Source organism: Moschus berezovskii, chromosome 11, assembly GCF_049115385.1.
Source record: "Moschus berezovskii isolate FMDL1 chromosome 11, NW_MosBer_1.0, whole genome shotgun sequence".
NCBI lineage: Eukaryota > Metazoa > Chordata > Mammalia > Artiodactyla > Moschidae > Moschus > Moschus berezovskii.
The window spans coordinates 9,606,286-9,630,233 of NC_142470.1; the positions used below are offsets into that span (position 1 = coordinate 9,606,286).

The following is a 23,948-nucleotide window of genomic DNA, read 5'->3' on the forward strand; positions in this document are numbered from 1 at the left end:
CCTCAGTTTCTCCACCTGCACAATGTTTATTATTATTATTGTCATATTAATGTATAGAATCTGTCTGTAATGCAGGAGACCTGGCTTCAATCCCTGGGTTGGGACGGTACCCTAGAGAAGGGAATGGCTACCCACTCCAGTATTCTGGCCTGGAGAATTCCATGGACTGTACTCAGTTGGACACGACCGAGCGACTTGCATTTTCACTTTATTGTTACAGGTATTTATTCTCTAAGGCTTTGAACAAGGCTTGAACATGGGGACTCAGCAACACGGGCAGCTCTATCTGTAAAACAGAGATCACAGCAGTAACAGTACAAACCCTGAGAGGTTTTCTGTAAGGTTCTCGGTAAGGATTTGCTGGGATTAAATAACAAAATGCATGGAAAGGGCTTACTACAGAGTTTTGTACATGGTAAATCTAGAGGAAGGTTAGATTTATTAAAATAAATTAAAGTGATCCATTTTAATGAAAGCAAAAACAACTTCAGCTCCTGAAATGTGCTTAAAGAAGATACCTTAATTACCACTAGCGCCACCTGGGTAGCCCTTTCTCTGGCTAGGCCTTCAGAAAGGACCACAGCCACGCTGCCTGCCAGGAAGCAAATTATGGTGGGGAAATGGAGACACATTTCTGCTTAAAAACTAGACAAAGAAGATACACATGCAGAGAGAAAGGTATCAGAGATGGTTTTTCTCTGTCCATGTGTGGGACCTTTATGGTCAAGACAGTGTTTGGACGGCATTTCTCTCAAGTGTGGAGGCAGTAAGTTCGCATTTGCTGGTAACGTCTCGGGTATCCCAATGTGAAAACCACACAAGCTCCTTCCCACACAGCCCCAGCCCCTGAAGGTGTTATCACTGCTCCCCGAGGTGCCAGACAATGGTCGACACAGAGGATGCTTCCAAAAGACACGAGCTGAACTATTGCTACACTTGAATGATTAACGTTATTATTGCAATTACTGATGTCCAGAGACAGGGGCATCAGGTCCAGAAAGGCTTGGTGCTGTGCCTGATGTCACCGGGCAGGTCAGTGGCAGAAACTTCACTGCACCCACCCTTCTGGCTCCTGCCCGGAATCTTCCCACCACCTCTCAGCTGCCTCACTCAAGGACTTAAGAGGGAGGGGGACGTGGCCCATTAAACCAACGCCGCCTACTCTCTGCCACACTTGAAAGAAAAATATGGAGAATGAAGGCACAGCAGGGGGTGGCCATCTTTTAAGAACACTCAAGTATCTGTCACCTCATTATATTTTTATTTTTCACCATGACGAAACTGGAAAAAGTCTTAACTTTCTCCTGCCGGGGAAGCACAGGAAAAGCAGAAATGAAAACCTGGAGACGAAAGCAGCACCCCCACCCCCCACCCCCTACCGCAAGCACTTTTCCTCCAAGAAACCAAAGGCGCGTTGCAAGATTTTATGGAGGCCGCCGGCTCACTCTGCCAAGCGCGTTGTCCCTTCCTGCTCCCACACCAGCATCCTGTCACCTTCCCGAGAAAGGGCTTGTGGGCCGCTGGCCACGCCAAAGAGCCCACGTCTAAGTGACAATGTGGGACAAGACGTCTCCTTTCTGGGTGGTGCCCAGCTGAGCTCCGCCAGAGCCTTAATTGCAAATTTCTCTGGCCCCAGGAAGATGCCTTCCTGAGCACTCAGAGCACGCCAACTACTGAGAAGAAATCCTCTGCATAAAATCATACAACGGAGTGCCCTGGGTGACAATTCTCAACAAACCTCGAGGCTTGGGCAGGGGGACGAGCATGGAGAGGAGTGACATTCCCGCAGTGCCTCCCGATTTACCAAAGACTCTTACACACCCTGGACCCTCGTAACAACAACTGGGAAGGCAACAGGCGGTTACTGCATTATCTTGAAAGCGAAAGTGTTAGTCACTCAGGCATGCCCGGCTCTTTGCGGCCCCGTGGACTGTAACTGTCAGGCTTCTCTGTCCATGGGGATTCTCCAGGCAAGAATACTGGAGTGGGCTGCCATTCTCTTCTCCGGGGGGGGGGGGGGCTTCCTGACCCAGAGATCGAAGCCAGGTCTCCCGCACTGCAGGCAGAATCTTGAGCATCTGAGCCCCAGGGAGGGTGAATAACCGGCATTGAGCGGCTGGCCCAGGGTCACGTAACACAGGGCCCTTGCACAGCTCTACCTGGGAGCCACTCGTGTGGCTTGTTCAGTGCACAACCTGCGCGGCCATTCACGGCGGCTCTGTGTGATGGCCACAGGCGCTTCTGACCCCAAATGCCCCGTCAGGCACATGCTGAACCTTCCCGCTGCCCTGGAAGAGGGAACACGGGGTCTGGCACATGGCAGCGCTGTCTGCTAAATGAAGAGAGAAGTGAACAGCAGTTCTTCTCTCTCTGCCTTTAATAACATCCTCAGAGACTCAAAAAGGAGTGAAGACAGGCTCCATCCTCTCTTCTAAACACAGCCTCTGCCGTCTGAGCGTGCTCACAGGTGAAATTGCGCCAACACAGAGCCGAGGTGGGGAAACCAGCACCCCAGCTGGGAGGGAAGGAGACAAGCCTCGTGGCAGAGGCAGTGTGGAAGCAGGCCTTCAAGGATGGGGCAGCAGAGGAGACGCTGGGGCCATCGGGCCCCGGGACCGGCAGGGACAGGTGCACAGAAAGACACAATGGTAGGGACACCAGGAGCTACCTGGGCTGGGGGGCCCGGAGGAAGGGACGCCAGACAGGTGGGGACTGGCCCTCGACAGCCCCCACTCTGGGCAGGTGAAGTACGTGTGAACGCAGTCGGCAGTGGGTTGGGGCTGGCGTGAACGTAATCTGATGAGGTGTGCTTTGGGGACATCAGTCTGCCACCTGGGCAACTGGACCGGGGACTGACAAGCCAGGTCAAGGAAGTGCGAGCCCAGCCAGCCCCACAGGCGGGGACACAGAGCACAGAGGCCCACGCCTGACGCTCAGGTCCAGAAGATGGGCCGGGGGAACTGGACAAGGCTCTGGCCCTCATCTGTCAGAAGGGTGACCCAGAGCCCAGCCCAGGGGTTTCGGGGTCTCTGTCTGCAAAATCCTAGCAGAGGCGCCTGCAGAGCGGAGCCCCTCCAGGAGGCGAGAGTCCCCCAAGCGACCTCCGTGTCTGCCTGCACACGCTGTTCATTAACTCCGGTGACACGGCAACCACGGCTGGGTGTATGAAAGCACGTCCAATTAGCCGGGCCTACATGAGTATTTGCACTCTTAAATCTTTTGCATTTCGAAAGGGTTAAAGCTTATTATTAGCATATAATTTACAGTCCTTTCTCCCAGGAAAGGAATAATGCACAGTAAATGCCACATTCATTTTAATAATACATGTTACAGTCTGTGCCCAACATCTGCACAAAGGTAAAGGGAGACAGATTTTTTTGACGTGTCCCACTCTGCCATCTAAACACAGGCTTTTTGTTTCTTAAGTGACGGAAGGTTTAATCAAGAAAGCAGGCAATTCATCAATCGCAACAAGGCAGCGTGTGAGCGCCTGACAGCACACACATGGTTGTGTACAGAGCAAACCTGGCCACCTGTCACCCGCACCTTTACATCAGGACGCACAGATACACCACCCGAGCAAGTCCCCACCCTCGCCCGCGCGGCTCTGCCTTCTCTTCTCCCCGTCTCCTTTGTGCTCGGTTTTGTTGTCAGGGCAGGAGGAGATGGATAGACAGGGGACGCCGCGGCTGTTAGAGGGGATGATAAAAATTTATATGCCTTTAAAATGACTTATTTCCTTCTTGATTCGAGCACCATTATTATAAATACATACTTTTTTTCACTCCACTGAGGAATCTTCCCCATATGCTATTATCTGGGGCCCGTCAAACCCACGTTCCTCCCTTGGTTCCCTGCCTCCCCTCCCTCCAGCTCACCCCCCACTGCTTTGATTAGTCCTAGGTGAGTCTGAAATCCTCAGTGGAGGATACAGGAGAAGAGGCGGGTGGGGGGAGGTCTGAAGTTCAAGGCCACAGAAGCCGCAAGAACATGTCCATTAATTCACAGGCCGCAGAGGTACCTGTGAATGCAGAGGGCGACTAACGTTTACTCTGGGGCTCCTGCTGGAAGCTAGTGGCTCTTCCCAGCTTTGAGGTTGTGAACCCACCCACAGGCTGGCACTCACCCACACACATGGGGAAAGCGGAACCATACACACACACACAAAACATATGCAAACTCTGCAGCATAAACGCAGCCCATGGACGGCTGTCGGTCAGAACATCTTACACAGAAAAGAAGGGCATTTTTCATTTCCCGTGTGCCCTATTGTTTTAGTCTTTTGGTCGTTTTCCCACCTGGCATTGCTTTATGGTCATTAAAGTATCAAGTTTATTTCTGACTTTCCTGGAGAGATTTTCTTCTCCTAATTAAAAGACAGAAATAATGCAATCACTAAAAATGAAAGGAAAATACATTCGTAATTGTTTGGTATGCTATAGACGAGTTTTTAAAGGATCACATTGTAAAACATACAGATTCTTTTTCTTTTCGTAATAAGATGAAGAGCTGGTGGCAGAAATTTTATCCAGTTGGATGAAATATATAAATCATGAATTTCATAATACTGATAATTAAATGTCCATCTTCCAATTTAAATGAGGACTAGATTAAAACTGCATGGAGAAGGCTGATATTCAGAAATCATTAATTATTTTTAATTGCTTTGCGCTTTCCTGGTCTGATGTCAGAGTCACACAGCTGGTACGGGGTTCTGTGTTTCAGATAAAATCCCCCTTCTCTCTGAATGAGGGTCATGGCTACACTGCCTGCTGATGGACTCAGGCTTGTCCATGCTCACATGCTTCCTGATGTCAAACATCTTGAAAACGGACTGGTTTTTAAGAGGGAACAGCTGTGGAGGGCAATAAGCTGGCTTTTCCAGCAATCAAAAAGAAAACCAAAACGGGAAAAAAAACACCAAAAACCTGAAAAATCCAGAAGAGCTCAAGGCAGGGTGACTGCACCGCCAGTTGGCCAGGTCAGCTCCGGGTTCTCTGGCTCTGTCCTGGGACAGCTCCACGCCCCTTTTACTCTCAAAAGTGACGACGTGGAAAATATATTACATGGTCGTCCTGGTGCTGATAGATGAAGATGTCAGGCGCTAAAAGGTGCTTCCCCGCACCGTGTGGCCTCCATGCATTTCTGTGTGTGGCTCACCCTGAGACTGTGGGCTGAGTTTGAGAGTTTTGGCTTTATTACGTGCTGGTTTTAATATGCACCTGCTTTATTTTACTATTTTATACAACTGTTGATTTTTTCAAAATCAAGAAAAATAAGTTCTCTGGGAAAAATTTCTTCATGTGGAACTAGGAATCAGTTTATAACCACCACAAAAACAAAAGAATGTTAAGGTGTCGTTTCCCTGTTCATGAAGCAAAACCTGCCAGGAGACTGACGGGACACTCCTAGGTTGGAAAAAACAATTCTGGGGTCTCTGAACTGAGCTGCTTGTTATGGGAGCCTCAGCACAGGAAGCCCTCAAGGTGGACAGGACATCAGGGAGCTCCTCTTTCCTGACGTCCCCCAGGACTCCAGCCCCTGGTCTGACGCCCAGCACGAGGACATTTCTTAAGAAACATCTCACTCGGGCTTCCCTGGTGGTCCAGTGGTTAAGAACTCCCCTGCCAATGCAGGGGACACAGGTTCGATCCCTGGTCGGGGCCGATCGCACATGCCCTGGAGCCCCGGGGCACTGGTGCCACAATGACTGAAGCCCGTGTGCCCTAGAGCCCGTCCTCCCTGATAGGAGAAGCCACTGCAATGAGAAACCTGTGCACAGCAGCTAGAGTAGCCCCCGCTCAGCTAGAGAAAGCCCGTGTGCAGCAGACGACTCAGCGCAGTAAAAGAAAAGAAATCACTGCATTCAACTTGCAAACATTTAGGGTTTCAAACACGAGTAGGTCACAGTCTATCTTTATCAAGCTCACTAAAAAGCAGCTCTTCTGTTGTTTCCAGCACATTACAAGGCCCTCTCTATGAGGAAGAATTCATAAAAGAATAGTTACAACAAGCCGAACAACTGGCTTGTTTCTATGTTGTCTATAAAAAGACTTGACTCCGGACCAAACCTGGAATCCCCTTCATGCAAAACCTCACCCAAGGCTGCACCCTACTCTGCTATCCTATATTTTCATTCACTCCTGCTCTTCCCCTTCCATTTTCACTTCGCTACATGCGTTTTCAGAGCTACCTTAAATCTTTCTGGAGTAAGTGGAAGAGAAATGAATAAGTGCTCAGACAACTAAACATCTGAAAAAAAAAAGGGAGGACACCACCACCTGGGCCCCAAATAGAAGACTTTGAGGAGCAAGAAGACATTCTTTACAAGAAGACTAACAGCCACTAGAGGTTCCAACAAGGAAACTCAGGAGCTGGGGCTCGGGACAGAATCTAGAGAAATCAACACGGCCTTGAAGAGAGTCCTCCTGGGGAACAAGACCTTAAGGGCATCTAACCGAGGGAGACACAGCAGTGAGAAAACGACCAGGAAAGCATGCGCCTGCCAGCTGCCACTGATCACAAGCGAGACCAGTTTAAAAAGCGGTTTGCCGACCCTAATATACGCGTGCTACAGAGTGGGCCACACTGGGCACCCACCATTCTACTTCATCTACTCTTTCAAGGAAAACTGTCCTCAAACCCTAGAGGGTGAATATCATGGTGATGGGGGATTGGAGGGGCAGGAAAGGTGAGGTGACAGCAGGCGCGTCCAGGTGCTTTCAGGCTCAGCTGGGGGCTGGAGGGCCCACAGACGCAGAAGATGGTCAGTGATCTCCGAGGAACATCAGTGGACAGGAGGGTCCAGGGGACTGAACAGAAGAAAACAACCATGTCCACAAAAAGGGACAAGAAGAAGCTATTGACCTGTGGTCTGGAAGTGATTTCCATTAGAATTCGAAAGCACAGTATGAGTCTGTGAGAGTGTTAGTTGCTCAGTCATGTCCGACTCTGTGATCCCATGGACTGTAGCCCACCAGGCTCCTCTGTGCATGGGATTCTCCAAGCAAGAAAACTGGAGTGCATCACCATTCCCTTCTCCAGGGAATCTTCCCGACCCAAGGATCGAACTCAGGTTCTGCTGAATTGCAGGCAGATTTTTTTACCATCTGAGCCACAGGGAAGTCCTTGTGAAGCACACAAAGGAAGGCTTGTGAGCCCTCAGAAAAGATGGTGGCCACTTGGGAAGCTTCCCGAGAGTGTGCTGAATTAACCCCAAGCCTGTATTTTTTATTACGGGAGTAACATGTGCTGTCATAGAAAAGTGAGACACTGCAAAGAAACAAAAAGAGCTGGAAAACCCAGTGAAAACCACTGTGAACGTCTTGGTGTGTACGTTTCCAGGTCTGTGGATATATCCTTTAAAATGAGATCACACTGCACACTCCGGCTGTCACTTAGCAGTATTCATGCACACATTTTTATCTAAATAAAAAATCTGTTTGATGCTTGAGAAGTTAAGGCCACTGTGTGGAGGTTTCATAATTTAACCGACTTGCCTTTGTTTTAGACATTTAGGATATCCACCCCACCCCAGCTCTTTTTTTGAGTTATTACATTTAAAAAGCAGCAGTGCTCGCCCTTGCGGATAAATCTTTTTTTGCACATCTGTAAGCATTTTCCAGAGGAAATTCCTGGAAGAGGAAGTGTGAGGATCAAAGTTGTGCTTCATGGCCATTCTGATGAGGGTAATAGCTGGCAGAGGAGGGAGTAAGCATTTCAGGATTTTGGCACAGAGGCTTAGAAGTTCCTCACCCCAATTCTGTGGGCAGGAGAGCGCTACCCACGGGCTGGATGGTGGAGAACAGTTGGCACACACCGCTGATGGGATGCGTGGTGCCCCAAATGGCTGGGCAGATACGAATGTACAGCGAGACAGCACGGCTGAACACAGGAGCACCTTGCGGAGATGGGCTGGGCTGCTTGGAGGTGGTGGCCCAGCTGCTGGAGGGCTCAAATAGCATTTAGGATGATCGCCTCCCTGAGATGTCATAAAGGGTATTCCTGGGCAAGGCAGACATGGGCTAAGAGCTTTTCTTCCTCCCACAACTGTTCCAGGAGCACCTCTGTGTGCCGGGGACAGAGCTACACATGGTCCGCACCGGATTCCCCGCAGTGTCACTTCCTTTGCAGGCAGGACACAGACGAGCTATCTCAGTGAAAGTACAGAGGGGAGATCGTAACAGGTACGTACGCCCTTGGGAAAATATGCAAAAGTAAACATTACTTTAATAACCGTATGTACAAATGAAATGTGGGCTGCTTTTCAAATTTCTAATTACCTTGTTTGGAAATCTACTTATCTTAGGGACTACAAATGAAGGGAGCGGTAATCAAGTGTTTTTGGGAATGAACCAGAGCAGACCAGGAGTTTGTACCAAAGGTTCAGGGCCTGAGGTCTGCAGCGAACGTGTGCAGGGCTGGTTTGGAAGGAGAACAGTGTAGTGGTTCAATCCATTACCAGCAGAGCACCAGCCATTATGGCAGCAGGCACTGGGCACGGGCTGGGCCTGGGGCACCCGTTGCCTTGACTGTTTCTGGAATAAACCTTTGAAACCTTAACTTCGCAATACCAAACTGAGACGTGCCATTCAGTGCCAAGCACTGTTGGAACGGGGGGGATGGCGGGAGGGTGTCTCTGCTTCCCTCTAGCCAGATCGGCTTGCAGGCAGGCTGCTGGTGGGCGGGCGGGCGGGCAGGCTTCCCAGCTGCCCCATGGTTGCCCAGTGCTGAGCTTGCAGGCCTTACGGAGCCAGCGGACCCTGCGGGGCACGCCTGGCAGCCTCACAATGAAGCAGTCCTGGACCCTGGCAGAGCAATTTGGGGCCTGCAGCAGCCGAGGAGGCCTGAGCTGCCTGCTGTCGTGGGCTGAAGCCTCAACTACCTCTGTTTGGAAGATAAAATCCAATTGACTGCCACTTACATAAATGTAACAGGAAGTTCCTGAATGGCTTCCCCTGTGTCTTGAGGCTGTTACCTCGGTACTGCTAAACTAACAGCTGAAATGAACCCAGACAACACCTCATCAAAGCTGCGGGGCGAGGAAGCAGTGGTCCAGGGGCAGACAGGAACATTCCTGCCAAATCAGAGGAGATTTCACTCTGTGGGCCCTTCTCTGCAGAAATGTCAACAGCTGGGAAAGCCATCAGAGAACCCAGGTGAGGTGGGGGCAGTCGGACCCTGTGGCTGGAAAAAGATTTGCAAGCTGGAGGGAGGAAAAACGCATCTGCTTTGGTTGAGCCGCCTGTATGTGCATTTGGAGCGGGATTTCACCCCGCTGGATTTCACTGGCCTGTTTTGCACCACTCTGCCACTAAGCATCTAGGGAAATATTCAGCTTTTCTACAAAATAGGTCATCTTTCCACACTTGTTATGCTCCTTGTCGACTCTGCTGAAATAGCCAGAGCACAGAAGAAATTCTCCCTGGAGACGCTGCTCTCAGACAACATGCGCCCGCTCCCCTTGGGGACTCGGCTCCTGGCATGGGGCCAGGACGAGGGCTGTGGGGACCTCCCTGTCGCTCCCCTTTCCCGGCAGGAGTGCCACCCAGAAATGGAACAACTGGCCTTTGCTTATCCTTCCAAACCTATTAGGAAGCGATCATAACAAAGAAAAACGAATACTGACACGAATTATACCATTGTTCTATTTCATCTATTTAGTACCCTGAAGTTGCAATTTTTAGAAAAAAAGATTACCTTTCAAATAACCGGTTCATTATGGTACATGAATGAATGCCATGTTCCCGTGTTCAAAACGTCACTCACCATTAGGGGCATGCGCTGGTAAGTGGCACCGATGTGCCATTTCCCCCTGATACACCAAGGCCTCTGACTGGAGGCCCCTGTATAATCGGAGTCAAGTTCGTGGGTTTCCTCAACTCTTAGCAAGTCACCTGCACTGCCTGCCACCTAATGAATCTCAATTCTGTAATAAGGCTTTGTAAGTTTTTCCCTCTCTGGGTGAAGGTGAAAAAGAAAACTGGGACTGATGAAGTTCCTGCGAAGGTAACACTATCCATTTCAAGGCCGAGTTCAGAAATCACAGACTCATATGATGGGGGCTGGGGGGAGGCCCCCCGTGTACCCTCTGGTTGCAAACCCGGTCTTGAGAAACAAGAGGTGAGGACAGATGTGGACAGGAGGGCAGGCGGCACCGGGCCTCGGGTCTGCGCGGTCCCCGGTCCCTGTGGGGAACCTGGCTTGGATCTGGCAGGTGAACAATGTGGTCACTATTCTCCGGAAACCTCCCTTCAAGCTTGCGAAATCCACACACTGTTTTTCATCATTAGTTTCAAAACATGCTGAGGATCTGGCCCTTCACTAAGTGCTGCGGTGACACGGAGGAAAGGGGAGGCCCGGACCCTGCGGAGAACAGGCCTCTTGCAGGGGAAGAAAGAGCAATGAGACGCACAGGTGCCATTAGAAGCTAGAAGACCCACAGAGGGAGGTGGTGCCCAGGACACAGGCACGCTCTCTGGCCCTGGGCGGTGGCCCACCTACCTGAGATGGCATAGAGATTGGAGTGCTGGTATTCATAGTCAGCCCGAGTGCTGTTCCTGCCTCGGAAGGTAGCGGGGAGCGTGAGAGAGATGTGCCTGAGGAAGACAGAGGAGAAAAAAAGGAGGTTACAGGGAGCGTGGAGCAGACCCGAGGCTCAGAAAGCACAGGCGCCACCGTTAGCCCGCAGAGCAGTGGGCCTCTGTCTACCCAAGAAGTTCGAGTTCCCCAAGGAATTGAGAAGTTTCTAGACATCAGAGGCCACCTTTTCCATACGGGGTAGGACATCCAAGAGGAAGAAAGGGTTTCCCAAGCCTTACATGATGTCCCAGGTGCCTGGAGGAGGTGGGTGACTTACCCCTGATCTCTGCTCACTGGGCAAAGCACACCAGGGGGACCAGGATGCTCAGCTCCGAACACAAGCCTTGGTTTGTCCCGTCATCTTGGTCCCATTACCCACCCAGTGGCTTCCATGCCTGTCCCAGGAAGCACTTGGTGAAGGAAGATGTTAGGGGTTACCACCAGGTGAGCCCAGGAAACGAGGCCCACTGAGAATCAGAATGGCATGTTCCTCTGAACTGCTGTGAGCGGCACACATCCCCCTCAGGTGGGAGCACACAGCAGATGCTCAGAAAGCACCTTCGACTGACCCAGTGCGTCTTTTCTGACGCAGGTGTTGGCCATTAAGGCTCACAACGCCCAGAGTATAAGTGCGTCCTCGCTGAAAGCACATAATCCATTTGGTGTGGTTATCCGCTGCCTTTTAGTGAATGCCGAGAGGACAAGATGACAATAATAGGATAGACATTTAAAACCCAACAGGTCTGGGGTACACAGTCACCCCTTCATGGTACGACTGGGGCCAGTTTGAAGTCGCTCAGCAGCCTGAGCTCCAGTCACACAGTCATTCCCAAAACAGGAGAGCCTGGGCCACAGGGCATCGATCACCGAAAGGAAGCTGACGTTCCGCACGCCGCCCTTTTCACACCACAAACGCGCAGTCTTCTAGAACGGCTCTGGGAGGGAGGCGGGGCCTGTTCCCATGGGGCCAGGAGGAGAGCCGAGGGCTGTAAGTGAGGTGGCTGAGCTGTGGGGTGAGCCCTGATGGTGGACACCGGTGCCATCGGGCCGGCCGCTGGAGCAGCTGGTGGGGCCTTGCTGGGTGTGGGGGGCCGTGGTGGGGCTGGTGACACATCACGTGAGAGGAGTGTCCACAGGAGTGTCCACGCGCTGGGATGCGTGTGCCGTGAATTCGCACTGCCGGCTCCTTCCTGATGGAAGGGGGGCGCCGAGGCGCGCTCTTCCTACAAGGAGCTTCAGGCTACAGGGAACAGAGGGGCAGGAACAAACCGCGGCACACCAGAAGACGTGCTCCGAGGAGGATAAAATCTGCTCACTCAGCCGAAAGCGGGGGCGCGGGGCTTCCGGTGACAGCCCCTCCGTACAGGCCGCCGGGGGGCCACGCTGCTGCAGGGCTAGAGTGGGAAACAAAGCCACATCCAGACTGGAAAGGATGCCAGAAGCCACACTATGGGCTTTGGGATCTATCTGCTTGGATGAAGGTTCTTGAACTCTGTTCTGCTCGTCAGAGCACAGAGGCAGTGCTTGAAGCACCTGGGAGCTCGCTAACAACACAGACGCAGTTCCCCAACCTGGAGATTCTGTTCAGAGGCCTGGGTGGTACACCCCAGAAACCCCTGGAACCAGGCCAGCAGTGACTCTGAGGATGGGTGGATTTGGGAACCCTGGGAGGGGGAGAAGAGCTGCAGTGTTGAAGCAGGTGATCGATGCCTCCAATCGCAGCACTTAGTCAGCGGAGCTGAGCAAACAGAAGGATAAATTACTGACTGTGGTTGTGGTTGAGCAGAGTTAAAACAATGACAAGCGGCCCTGCAGAGAGGGTCGGCCGGCCCTGAGCAGGGGCCCTGGGGCCTGCAGATTCCCGGGTTCCCTCCTGTCCCTGCATACCGGCCCTGCAAGGCAGGAACTGGGCCTGGTAGAGAGCAAAAACGTGGGGACCTGGGTCGAATATCTTTAAGCATTTCAAGGTGGCCACAGCAGAGTCTTGGACCCAGTGTGGGGCCCTCCGCAAAGAGGGCCTGTGTGATGCGCTGGCCGCACACTCGTGTAGCTGGTGTGCCCCATGTGCCGGCGCTGCACCCACTGTACCCCGAGGGCTTTTCCAGGACCCGGGGAAGAACTGAGCTTCAGCACTGCCATGCCCTGAGACCGCTGAGCCCCGAAAGCCCTAAGAAGGTTACGCCCCCACCTAACTAAGAACACAAAATGCTGGCATGGTGCGGCAGCACTCCAGGAGGCTTGCAGAAGAGGCAGGGTGTTGGCGGAACCTCAGATGACAGGCCAACCCGGGTGACAGTATTGGGGGGCCTCCTCCTTGGCTGAGAAGACAGAGCTAGACGGGCAAGATGGCCGTCAGAGATGGTCAAGGGAGCCCTGGCCCAATCAACCCAGACCTGGGGAGTGGGGGGACTCAGGGTGGCAGGACGGGCAGGGCCCTGCTTGTGCAGAGCTTCCCCACTGCAGATGGTGACTGCAGCCATGAAATTAAAAGATGTTTACTCCTTGGAAGGAAAGTTATGACCAACCTAGACAGCATATTCAAAAGTAGAGACATTACTTTGCCAACAAAGGTCCATCTAGTCAAGGCTATGGTTTTTCCAGTGGTCATGTATGGATGTGAGAGTTGGACTGTGAAGAAAGCTGATTGCTGAAGAATTGATACTTTTGAACTGTGGTGTTGGAGAAGACTCTTGAGAGTCCCCTGGACTGCAAGGAGATCCAACCAGTCCATCCTAAAGGAGATCAGTCCTGAGTGTTCACTGGGAGGACTGATGTTGAAGCTGAAACTCCAATACTTTGGCCACCTCATGCAAAGAGCTGACTCATTGGAAAAGACTCTGATGTTGGGAAAGATTGAAGGCGAGAGGAGAAGGGGATGACAGAGGATGAGATAGTTGGATGGCATCACTGACTCAATGGACATGAGATTGAGTGAACTCCGGGAGTTGGTGGTGGACAGGGAGGCCTGGTGTGCTGCAGTACATGGGGTTGCAAAGAGTCGAACACGACTGAGCGACTGAACTGAACTGAACCAAACCCTATAGCAGGGGACAGGAACATGTCCACCAGGTTATAGGAGCCGTGACTGACGTGGGGTGAGCAGGAAGACTCTCCGCGCTCCCCCAGGAAGTGCTGTTCCCATTGGGAGCTGGGGCTGGGGGCAAGAAGGAGCTCTGGGGTAACTCCTAAGCAGCTGGAGGTCTGGCTGAGGGGGAGGGGCTTGGAAGGAGGTGGGGTGGCTAGGGCCTGAAGACCTGGGGGAGCATGGGGGACCCGGCTAAAGAGAGTGCTTTGGGGTCACTGCACACAGGGCCCCACACAAGTTCTGACTTTACCCTGAAGGGTTTTTTTAAGCTGAGAAGGGATAATCTCCAGTTAACAACTTTAAAAGATTACCTCCCTGTGGGAAAGTGAGGGGGAAAAAATTGAGATGTACTATATACTTTGGCCACCTCATGCGACGAGTTGACTCACTGGAAAAGACTCTGATGCTGGGAGGGGTTGGGGGCAGGAGGAGAAGGGGACGACGGAGAGTGAGATGGCTGGATGGCATCACCCACTCGATGCACAAGAGTTTGGGTGAACTCCGGGAGTTGGTGATGGACAGGGAGGCCTGGCGTGCTGTGATTCATGGGGTCGCGGAGAGTCGGACACGACTGAGCGACTGGACTGAACTGACAGACGGGAAGAGAGTAGCCAATCTTTATCATGGAACTGCAAGCGGTTATGCAGTACCCACTGTGTGCAGACTCAGTGCTTCCCACCCAAATCTCCTGCTGTGATCCTCTAAATGGACAATTCCAGGGGGATTCTATGGCCCACAGAACTAAAGAAGTGTAGATCAGAGAATCAAGCTGCCTGGCTCCACAGCTGCCCCATCCACAAGGACTTCCCCATCCAAGCCTGCCTGCCTTTCGATGGCATCAGATTTTGCCTGGCTGACCCCATCCTGCAGACCACAACTCCCTCCCCTCCGCCCCCAACCCGGGACCTGGTTCTCTTTCTCCCTCGCGGATGGCCCCTCCTGGCTCCTCTTCCACTTTGTGGGGGCTGCCGTTGGCAAGGGTTCTGGTTTAGCTCTCTTCTCACTCCACACACTTTCCCTGGGCAGCCTAACCGGCACCTGTGCCCTGGTCTGAGCCGTCCTCACACACCAGCCACCTCTCCAGACACTCCTGTCACTCCTGCCTCCACCAGGAAGCGTGAAAGTCCTGTGATTCTCTGGGTCTGCCTCCGCCTGGTCCCTCATCCACCCTGCTCCCTCCTCCTACGGTCTCCACTTCCTCCTTACCTCCTCTCCAAACTCCTGTTGGTCCTTCGAGACTCCATCTGAGCATCCTCGTTCGGTAAAAACCCTTCCTGGGCTTGTCCCGGGCATGTCCTCTCTCACTCTGGTTGTCCCAAGACACCTCAAGGGCAGGGCCAACTCTCATCAAGTTGGTACCCCATTTTCTAGGACAGGTTCTTCCCCAGGGCAGACGGTCACTGAACAATTAAGAGTGCTGAACCGACTCCACTAAAACCCCTGGGTCTTTTTGGACAGGAACTGCTATTGTCTCTACTTTTGCATTTCTGCCTGTGGGCTTGCTCAGTTAGACTCAGGGGTGTCTAGGAGACCCACGACACCACACACCCCACTCCCTGACACTACAGAGGAAAACAGGTCAGACGTAAGAAGTCAGTGGTGGCAGTGACCAGGGATTCACAAGGGAAAAAAAGAAAGAAAAGGTTCTGATCACTATACAACAGACAGACAATGTGAGGCTGACGCAGTTAGGTGGGAAATTCCAAGAGAATTCAAGTCCCAGGCCTGACTCTCTTAGAGGCTAATTGCTCAACAGGAATCCATCCAACCGAAGGCAAGTCACCCAAAGCTTCGGCTCTGGTGGCTGATGGCGGGGTGGTGGTGGGGTGCAGGGCAGCAATAAGCAGCGGGAAGACTCCCGGCCAGAGAGGGCTGAACGGAGGAGACCCCACACAACAAGCAGGTGCTTTTGTGTCTTCACCTCTCTGGTTCCTGGACACAGGGAGGGAGGGACATGGGGACAGGAGGCCACCAAGACCCACAGGGCCTCCTGTTAATGAGAGTGGACAGTTCGGGCTGGGGGGACAGGGCACCCGTGGTTTAACTCGAACGAAGGGGGAGTGACCCAGGGGCTCGGTGTCAGATCAGCCTGAAGTGAGGGTGGGCAGGAATGGCCGAGTGGTCAGCTGAACCTCAGAGCGCAACGGGAGTCTTAATTCCTCGGTGTCTGGTGGGCGCCCACCTGCCAGGCCCTGGGCTGGGTTCCTCCATGGACATCACCTGCCTGATCCTCTCAGCAAGCTTTTCAGGCAGAACAATCACTTACAGGTCCTCCAAGGCAAAGCTGACAGACAGTGAGCTAGAATTCATGAAAAGGTGGGTCCACGAGTCCCCTGGGGGTCACCATCAGCATCTCAGAGTCACCCTGATGGACCATCTTCACCGTCCGTACACAGGCTGAGATCACGCAACCAGGAAACTGGGGTCCACCTGGGAAAGCGATGGTGCCGGGGACCCAAGCTCTCTGCCACTTGCTAGCTCAGTGACCCTGATGACTGGTCACAGTCAGTCTGACACGGTCACAAGGGAAGAGATGTGGACAACCAACGGCCCAACCATCTACCTGGGAAGGCAGAGCAGGTGCGCTGGTGAAGACTACCAACCCCAATGTCCAGCCGACACAGGTTCAAATCCCAGTGCCAGCAGCAGGAGCTGGGTGCCCTTCAGCATGGGCGGGCTGCCTCCCAGTGCACAGATGCAGGCAGAGCCCACAGCACAGAACCAGGACGTGCTGAGCACATGGGAGCATGACTCCTATCTTGATTCTTCCCCTTCCTGCTTCCCTGGCATTAAGTCCCACTCATGAGGGCCTCAGGGCTCCCCTGGTGGGCTCAGAGGGTAAAGAATTTGCCTGCAATACAGGAGACCTGGGTTCGATCCCTGGATGCGATGATCCCCTGAAGAAGGCCATGGCTACCCACTCCAGTATTCTTGCCTGGAGTATCCCGTGGATAGACGAACCTGAGGGGCTACAGTCCATGGGGTCGCAAAGAGTCGGACACGACTGAGTGACTAACACTTTCAAGAGGGCCTCAGTACAGGACTATGACAGCGTATGTGTACCTTCCCTCTGCACTAGAAGGAAATCGGAGCCCCGCTCCGCCCATGGTTGCCAGGCCCTGCCAGTTCTCCAGTTCTGGCCCATCCCTCCTCTCTGCCCTGGTCTTGGGGGTGGTCCCAGCACTCACATCCTGCAGCCTCACCCCCTGCCTTTGGTCCCTCCCTCCCCACTCTCATTCCTGCTTTGGGGCTTTGCACTTGCTGTTTCCTCCTGTATGAGGCGCTGCTGGGGAAGCCCCCACCCCTGCCTCCCCTTGTGGCTCTCCCCTCATCAGCGCCCCCTTTCTGCAGAGCCCTCCAGCTCTGTAGGGCTGTTGATTTGCTTCCGTGCCACCAGAATGTGACCGCAGTGGCGCGTCCTACCACATCCTCAGTGTCTACAACAGAGGCCGGCACACAGCGGGCATTTAAAAAAGCGTTAGGGAGAACCCTACAAGATCACCCAATGCTGCTGAAAGAATGAATGGATCTGACTCTGACCTGCAATTAGAGATCACTGGGGAGGCCTTCCCACTGTCTTTTCATCCCTGGGGCTGGGCAACAGTTTGGAAAATGTGACTATTTCTTATTCATGAATATTTTTACGCAAACAAGAATTACATTCATCATGGCACTGCTTACAAAGCCAAAAAACTTGAGTCAAATTAGAGATCAAATAGGGGAGTACTTAAAAAATTATTGTACAGCCATCTGATAAAATGTTTTAGTCACTTGAAATATTTTAGAAGACTAATAGCCTGGGCCCATGCCCATTACCATAGCCATCTACTGAGAAAAAAAGTATAAAATCCTTATTTTTACACTTGGAATTGTAATCAGTTAACCCAACACTCTTTGGCTTATTTCCCACAACCTGATTGTCTAATGAGATTGAAGGAATGCCCGACTCATGACACTGGGGGTTACTGGGAGAGGAAAGAAAGAGCCAGGCACTTCAGTAGATCATGGCACTAAACGCTCTTACTTAGGTGTTCCCAAGTACCTAAGCCTAGGCGAGTTACAGGAGTTGGTACTCGACGGCATCAAACAAAGCTGAGAAGTCTCTGAACACGATACTGGCTGGGGCCCCCATGGACAGCAGTTTGACTGGAATCATTTCAACGGACCCCAAGCTATTGATCACTTTGTGATCCCTCCAGACCACTCCCTATTGATCTAGAAAAGTATATTTTAGATTTTAAGTGCGTTCATAAAGATTACCAGCAGACCAAGGAGAAGTAAACCCAAGAACTCATGAAACTAGCTCTATCCTGGGGGTCACCTAGAGATGAAGACCCTCGGCTATCATCCCCAGTAGGCTCTGGACACTGGCACAGGGCACTGACCATTAGAGGCCAACAATTTCTGCCTCTTGACTCAAATGATGGATCATGATTCCAAAATCTGTTCGGTCACTGGAGAATTCCAAATAGAACAGCCCCTGAATCCTAGGGGAGCTTTACCAAGCTCTCCGCCCCTGGCCGTAGGACAGCCCAGAGGAGACTGGGCATACCCCGAGAGCCATCATGTCTGTCTGCAGGGGCCCTGGCTGTTCCGTAACAAATAGGGCAGCATCGCACGTGCTGCCGACAACAGCTCCTGCTAAACAGAGGCTGAGGGAAATTTCATTTTTCTCCCCCAAGTCAGTCTTTGGCACCTTATTCAATTAACATGGCCACTAAGCCGCAGACAGCTCCATATAAAAGCCCTTCAGTTATAGAATACATTTTATTATGTGACAATAGTTGCCAGTACGATTTATTTCCTTTGATGGGATTCTGCTTTTTCCGTGTTAATTTAAATCTGTATTTTCTCGTGCTGATTCCAGGTCTGTGTGAATTTTTAAAATGTTGCTATTAATCTTCTGAACCCAGTGGCCACATGTAATGAAGATGGCCCTGCCCAGGCAGCCACGATGCCTGCTCTCCTCTCAGACCATCAGAGGGCAGCGCTGAGGGACCGGTGGCTGCTGGAACAGCAGAGGTTGCCTTGTGGTTAGAGATGGATGCTACTTTTATGTCCCACCCCCTACACGCACCCTTGCAACAAATGCACTCTGTGGTGTTAAAATCACAATTGCCATTGTTTTCTGCTGTATTTTAAACTAAGACTACCTTCCGGCAGCAGTTTTCCGAGTGTGCTCTGGGGACCTCTGGGGGCTCCTCAGACTCAGGGAGTCCACCAGGTCACCACTACTTTCATAATAATATGACATCACTGGTCTTTTCCCCGCTTATCCTCAAAAAGTGAAAGTGAAGTCACTTAGTCATGTCTGACTCTCTGTGACCCCATGGGCTGTAGCCTACCAGGCTTCTCCATCCATGGGACTTTCCAGGCAAGAGTACCGGAGTGGGGTGCCATTTCCTTCTCCATCCTCACAAGTAGTCAGAAAAATCTTCCAGAAGCTGTGTGACTCGTGAGGCTGTCATCAATCTGATGTTTGCATAGGTAGTCTCATGTTTTACATTTTTCTGAATTTTAATTTTTATAAGGTAAATATAGACAAGGCTTCCCTGGTGACTTAGCGGTAAAGACTCTGCCTGCCATGCAGGAGACGCAGGTTCGATCCCTGGGTCGGGGAGATCCCCTGGAGAAGGAAATGGCAACCCACTTCAGTGTTCTTGCCTGGAGAATCCCATGCACAGAGGAGCCTGGTGGACTACAGTGCATGGGGTCGCAAAAGAGTCGGACATGACACAGCAACTAAATAATGACAACAATAAATACAGATACATATAACCTACATAAACACAAGTTAGTCTTAATTCTCAATTTGTTTTTCCCCAGCAAGAGGGGATCCTCAGTTTTTAAGACCTTGGGACTTCCCTGGAGGTCCAATGGTTAAGATTTCACCTTCCAATGCAGGGGTGCAGGTCCGATCCCTCATCAGGGAGCCAAGATTCCACATGCCTCAAGGCCAGAAAAAAAAAACCCAGAACATAAACAACAGAAGAAACATTGTAACAAATTCAATAAGCTTTAAAAATGGTCCACATCAAAACAAACAAACAAAAGTCCTAGACCAAAAGGTTTGAAAACTACTAATAGGGGATAATGTGTTAGCCATAACTCTACAGAAGACTCGACATCTGGCCAGTGGGGTGGAGGCAGATGTCTGGTTGTACGACCTCTGGGTCAGAACGTTCCCCAGACATAAGTCTCCTGAATCAGAATGACAAGGCGACTCTAGATTTTTAAACAGCACTTCCCCCAATGGACATAAGTTTGAGCAAACTCTGGGTGATAGAGCGGGACAGGGAAGCCTGGCGTGCTGCAGTCCACAGGGCTGCAAAGAGCTGGACACAACTGAGTGACCGAACAACAACATAATCCCCTCTATAATGAGGAATATCATCTGCTGACTCACTTTCACGGGTATAAAGAACTGTTAGTTGGAAATACTTAAAAGGATGAAAAAGAATTCAAACTAGGAGGATAAATTATACATGTCTTAAAAACATACCAGGACTACATGACTTGCAGGGCCAGTGATAGCTCCAGCTAGCCTCCGGTCACCAAGGGTCTACAAAAGCTAACGAGAAGAGAGAAAGGTACTGAAGATTCGGAAGATGAATCATTCAAATAAAGAGCGCCCAGCAGAGATGAGGGGAGGAGGCACGCACACAGCCTGCCCTTTGGCAGTGCCCAGTCTACAAATACAGCTCCTTGTGAGGGCCTGTAAAAAAGTGTCACATGGCAAGAGAAAAAGAACATCACCTCTGGGGAAAAAATGCACTGTAGGATGTAGAAAAAGCTATCTGCATTAGAAATAATACAGAAATAAAATCCCTCAAAACTAAATCAGCAGCATCATGGATAAACCGCGAAATAAAGAAAACAAAGATGATCACGATGAGGAAAAATATGATAAATGTGGAGAACAAAGACCAACCGAAACAGTCCAGGTGTTAGAAAGAAATCGGAACAATTAAAAGTGAAAACCAAAAAAAAAAAAAAAAAGTTGAAAGCTTGCCTGATTAAAAACCAACCAACCAACAAACAACAAAATATAGAAGCCAATAGGGCTTCCAAGATTCTCAGCAAAATCAATAAAGAGACTCAGAGCTAAATAAATCCCGATTTCAAGACTACCTAACTTCAAGACTTAGTGTAAAGCTACAGTAATCAAGACAGTGTGGTACTGGCATAAACACAGACATACAGATCAATAGAACAGACGGGGAGTCCAGAACTAGACCTACAGACATGACCAACTGATTTTCAACAAAGGTGCCAAGACAATTCAGTGGGGAAAAAGAAACCTTTTCAGCAAATGGTGCTGGAACAACTGGATAGTCACATGCAAAGAAAAAAAAAAGAATGTTGACACTTACCTCACACCGCACACACACATAAAATAACCCACGAGATTCACAGAACCATTCCAGAAAAGAGGAAGGTATAAACGATTAAATCCAGGCCCAAGATTTGATACTTTTTATTTAAATGCATCTCGATTGGCCAGGTGTAGAGTGGCCTCTTGTCAAAGAAAAGACAGGAGAAAATCTTTGTGAACTTAGGTTTGGCAAAGACTTCTTACACAGGACACAAAAAAGCACAAACTATTTTCAGTTGATATACAGGACTTCACCAATACTTAAAACTCCTGTTATTCAGAATGTGCTATTACAGAAATTGAAAGGCAAGCTAGAGACCTGAAGAAAATATTTGTGAACACACATCTGACTTATAACTAGGATATATGCAGAACTCTTACAGCCTAAGAGAAGAACTAACAAGCCAGTTCTAAAAAGACCATATGATTTAAACAGACATTTCACTAAAGAAAGTACACAAATGGTTAATCAGTACATGAAAAAATGTTCAGCATCACCAGTGAGTTATTAGGGAAATGCAGATTGAAACCACAATGAGACATTACTATACATCTTTTAGAATGACAAAAATTAAACAGACCAACAATATCAATTGTAGACAAAGATAATGAGCAATCAGAACTCCGATGCGTGGTTAGTAGGAATGTAAAATAGTACAACCACTTCACAAAGCAGTCTGCAGTTTCTTAAAAACTTCAACATACCCTTGATACAAGACAGCCATTACATGGATAGATTTCCACTCAAGAGAAGCAAAAGCCTATGTCTTTACAAAGATTCCAATACACATGTACTGGGCAGCTTTATATGTAAAAGTGAAAAAGTAAGAACAAGCCAAATGCCCAGTAACAAGTGACTGGATAAACACATTGTGGTCCAGTCATATGATGGATACTACTCAGCAATCAAAAAGGAACTAGTGATACCTTTAAGATGGATAATCTCAGGATGATGATGCTAAGCAAAATAAGAAAGACAAAAAAGAATCCACATGGTATGATTCCATTTGTATAAAATTACAGACAATGCAAGCTAACCTATAGGGTTAGAAAGATCTGCTGCTGGCTGAGGAGAGAGGATATATTACTAAGGAGCACAGAGAAACTTTTGGGGGTGGTGGATATATTCATGATCCCGATTTTGGTGATGCTGTCACAGGTGATATCTACCTATGTCAAAGCTCATCAAGTTATACTTTAAATATGTGCACTTTATTGTGCATCTAGTATATTTCAGCAAAGCTGAAAACACTTTCCTGATCTTAGAAAAAAAAGACCTAGATAAAGAAGCCAATGGGGTTCACAGTATTCCAGAAAGGGCAGTGAACAGAGACCCACAATGAATCCCAGCAAACACTGAGGGTGACCTCACACCTTTCCTGTTACACGACATGCTGAAGGCTAGGGAGCCACAGAGTTAGGAAGGGAAAGAATGCTGAACAGATGCAACATTTCTGAATCCCAGGTTGTCTTTTATATATGAACATGACAACAAAGAAGATCATGTCCTTTTCCCTGAAAGAAAGACATGAAAACATGCTCCAGGTGATTCAAAATTAAGACCGCAGAATGCAGAAGTAATGGGGCAGAAAGAGCAGCGTTTACTCTCCCCCCTGGAAGCCGAGCCTGCGGAAACAGTCTGAAACATGAGAGATGACTTACTTAAGACAAAAACAGTAAAATAACGCCCACTGACATTTTCGCAGGGCTTACCCTGCACAGGCATCACGTGATCCTGCTTGAATCCGACGACCAGGCGCTGAGATCATCTCCACCGGACAGAAGGTCTCAGAAAGGTTCAGCAGCTGGCCTGAGGGGGCACAGCTTGGATCTGAACCCTGACGGGGCAAATTACAAAATTCAGCTCTGAGTCACGACGCTCTACTCAAAAACTGGAAATAACATTATAAGATGTCAGAATGCTTTACAGACTTAAAATGATGTTTACAGGTTTTCTGTGTGGAACTGGGGATGGTGCTTATGACATGCTAGGTGAGAAACTCGGGTGCAGGTTGTGTGGGGAGAGTGATCTTGGCTGCAGCAATAGGCAGAAACTGGATCCTTGGGGTGGTGTCTGTAAGAGCAGGGAATTGGAAAAGTGTTCATACGATGCTAGCAGGACAGACCAAGGAGAAGGAATGAGCTGGACATTTTTATACTAACATCAACAAGGAAATGGCAACCCACTCCAGTGTTCTTGCCTGGAGAATCCCAGGGACGGCAGAGCCTGGTGGGCTGCCGTCTATGGGGTCGCACAGAGTCGGACACGACTGAAGTGACTTAGCAGCAGCAGCAGCAAGATCAGATCTCAAAGACATGGTTGTTAGTTTGAAATAAAAGGGAACTAAACGAAAACCAAATTGAAGAATGACATATACGAAAACCACCACAAGAATGACATCTTCCTACAGGCAACAGATACACACATGCCCCAGGATGAAAATGACCTGGAAGGACGTGCCTGCTCAGAGCAGTGATGGCCCTGGGCTCACGGCAGGACTATGCCCATGGTGTAGATGACACAAATCACCGTCTGAGGTCAGAGCAAAGATTTCTTCCCCTTGCTTTTCATATAGTTTATGTTAATTTTTTTCAATGAGAAATTATTTTCCTTTTTATCAGAAAACAAAGATGGCAGACAATAGGAGAATTCTGCAAGAGCTAGGGTCTACAGAAACGTCTTGCATGGCACTTGGTGCTAACGTGGCTGCTGGGGTAACGCGTGCAAAAGAAAGTCACAGAATGGGGGCAGGGATGGAGGAGGAATGTATTATGCAAAAGCCACAGTGACTGAGCTAAGGTGGGTAGGGGGAAAAGAAACACGGCAAAAGGCTAAATGAAATTCCACTTTATTCCTGCAAAACACCACTGGGAAGAAGTCATCTGTGACACACAGCTTCTGTGCCA

The 23,948-nt window shown here is 50.0% G+C and overlaps 1 protein-coding gene across 11 annotated transcripts in view; it reads right to left on the reverse strand.

The window, feature by feature from the left end:
• Window positions 1–23,948, reverse strand: part of MVB12B (multivesicular body subunit 12B) — a 200,674-nt gene that overhangs the window by 68,751 nt on the left and 107,975 nt on the right. For 9 of the 11 annotated variants that reach the window (XM_055400884.2, XM_088841149.1, XM_088841150.1 and 6 more), the window contains one exon: window positions 10,504–10,598. The exons of the other annotated variants lie outside the window; for them this stretch is intronic. In XM_055400884.2, coding sequence (XP_055256859.1) covers window positions 10,504–10,598 — 95 coding nt within the window. The remainder of the gene's footprint in view (window positions 1–10,503; window positions 10,599–23,948) is intronic. 11 annotated transcript variants of the gene reach the window in all.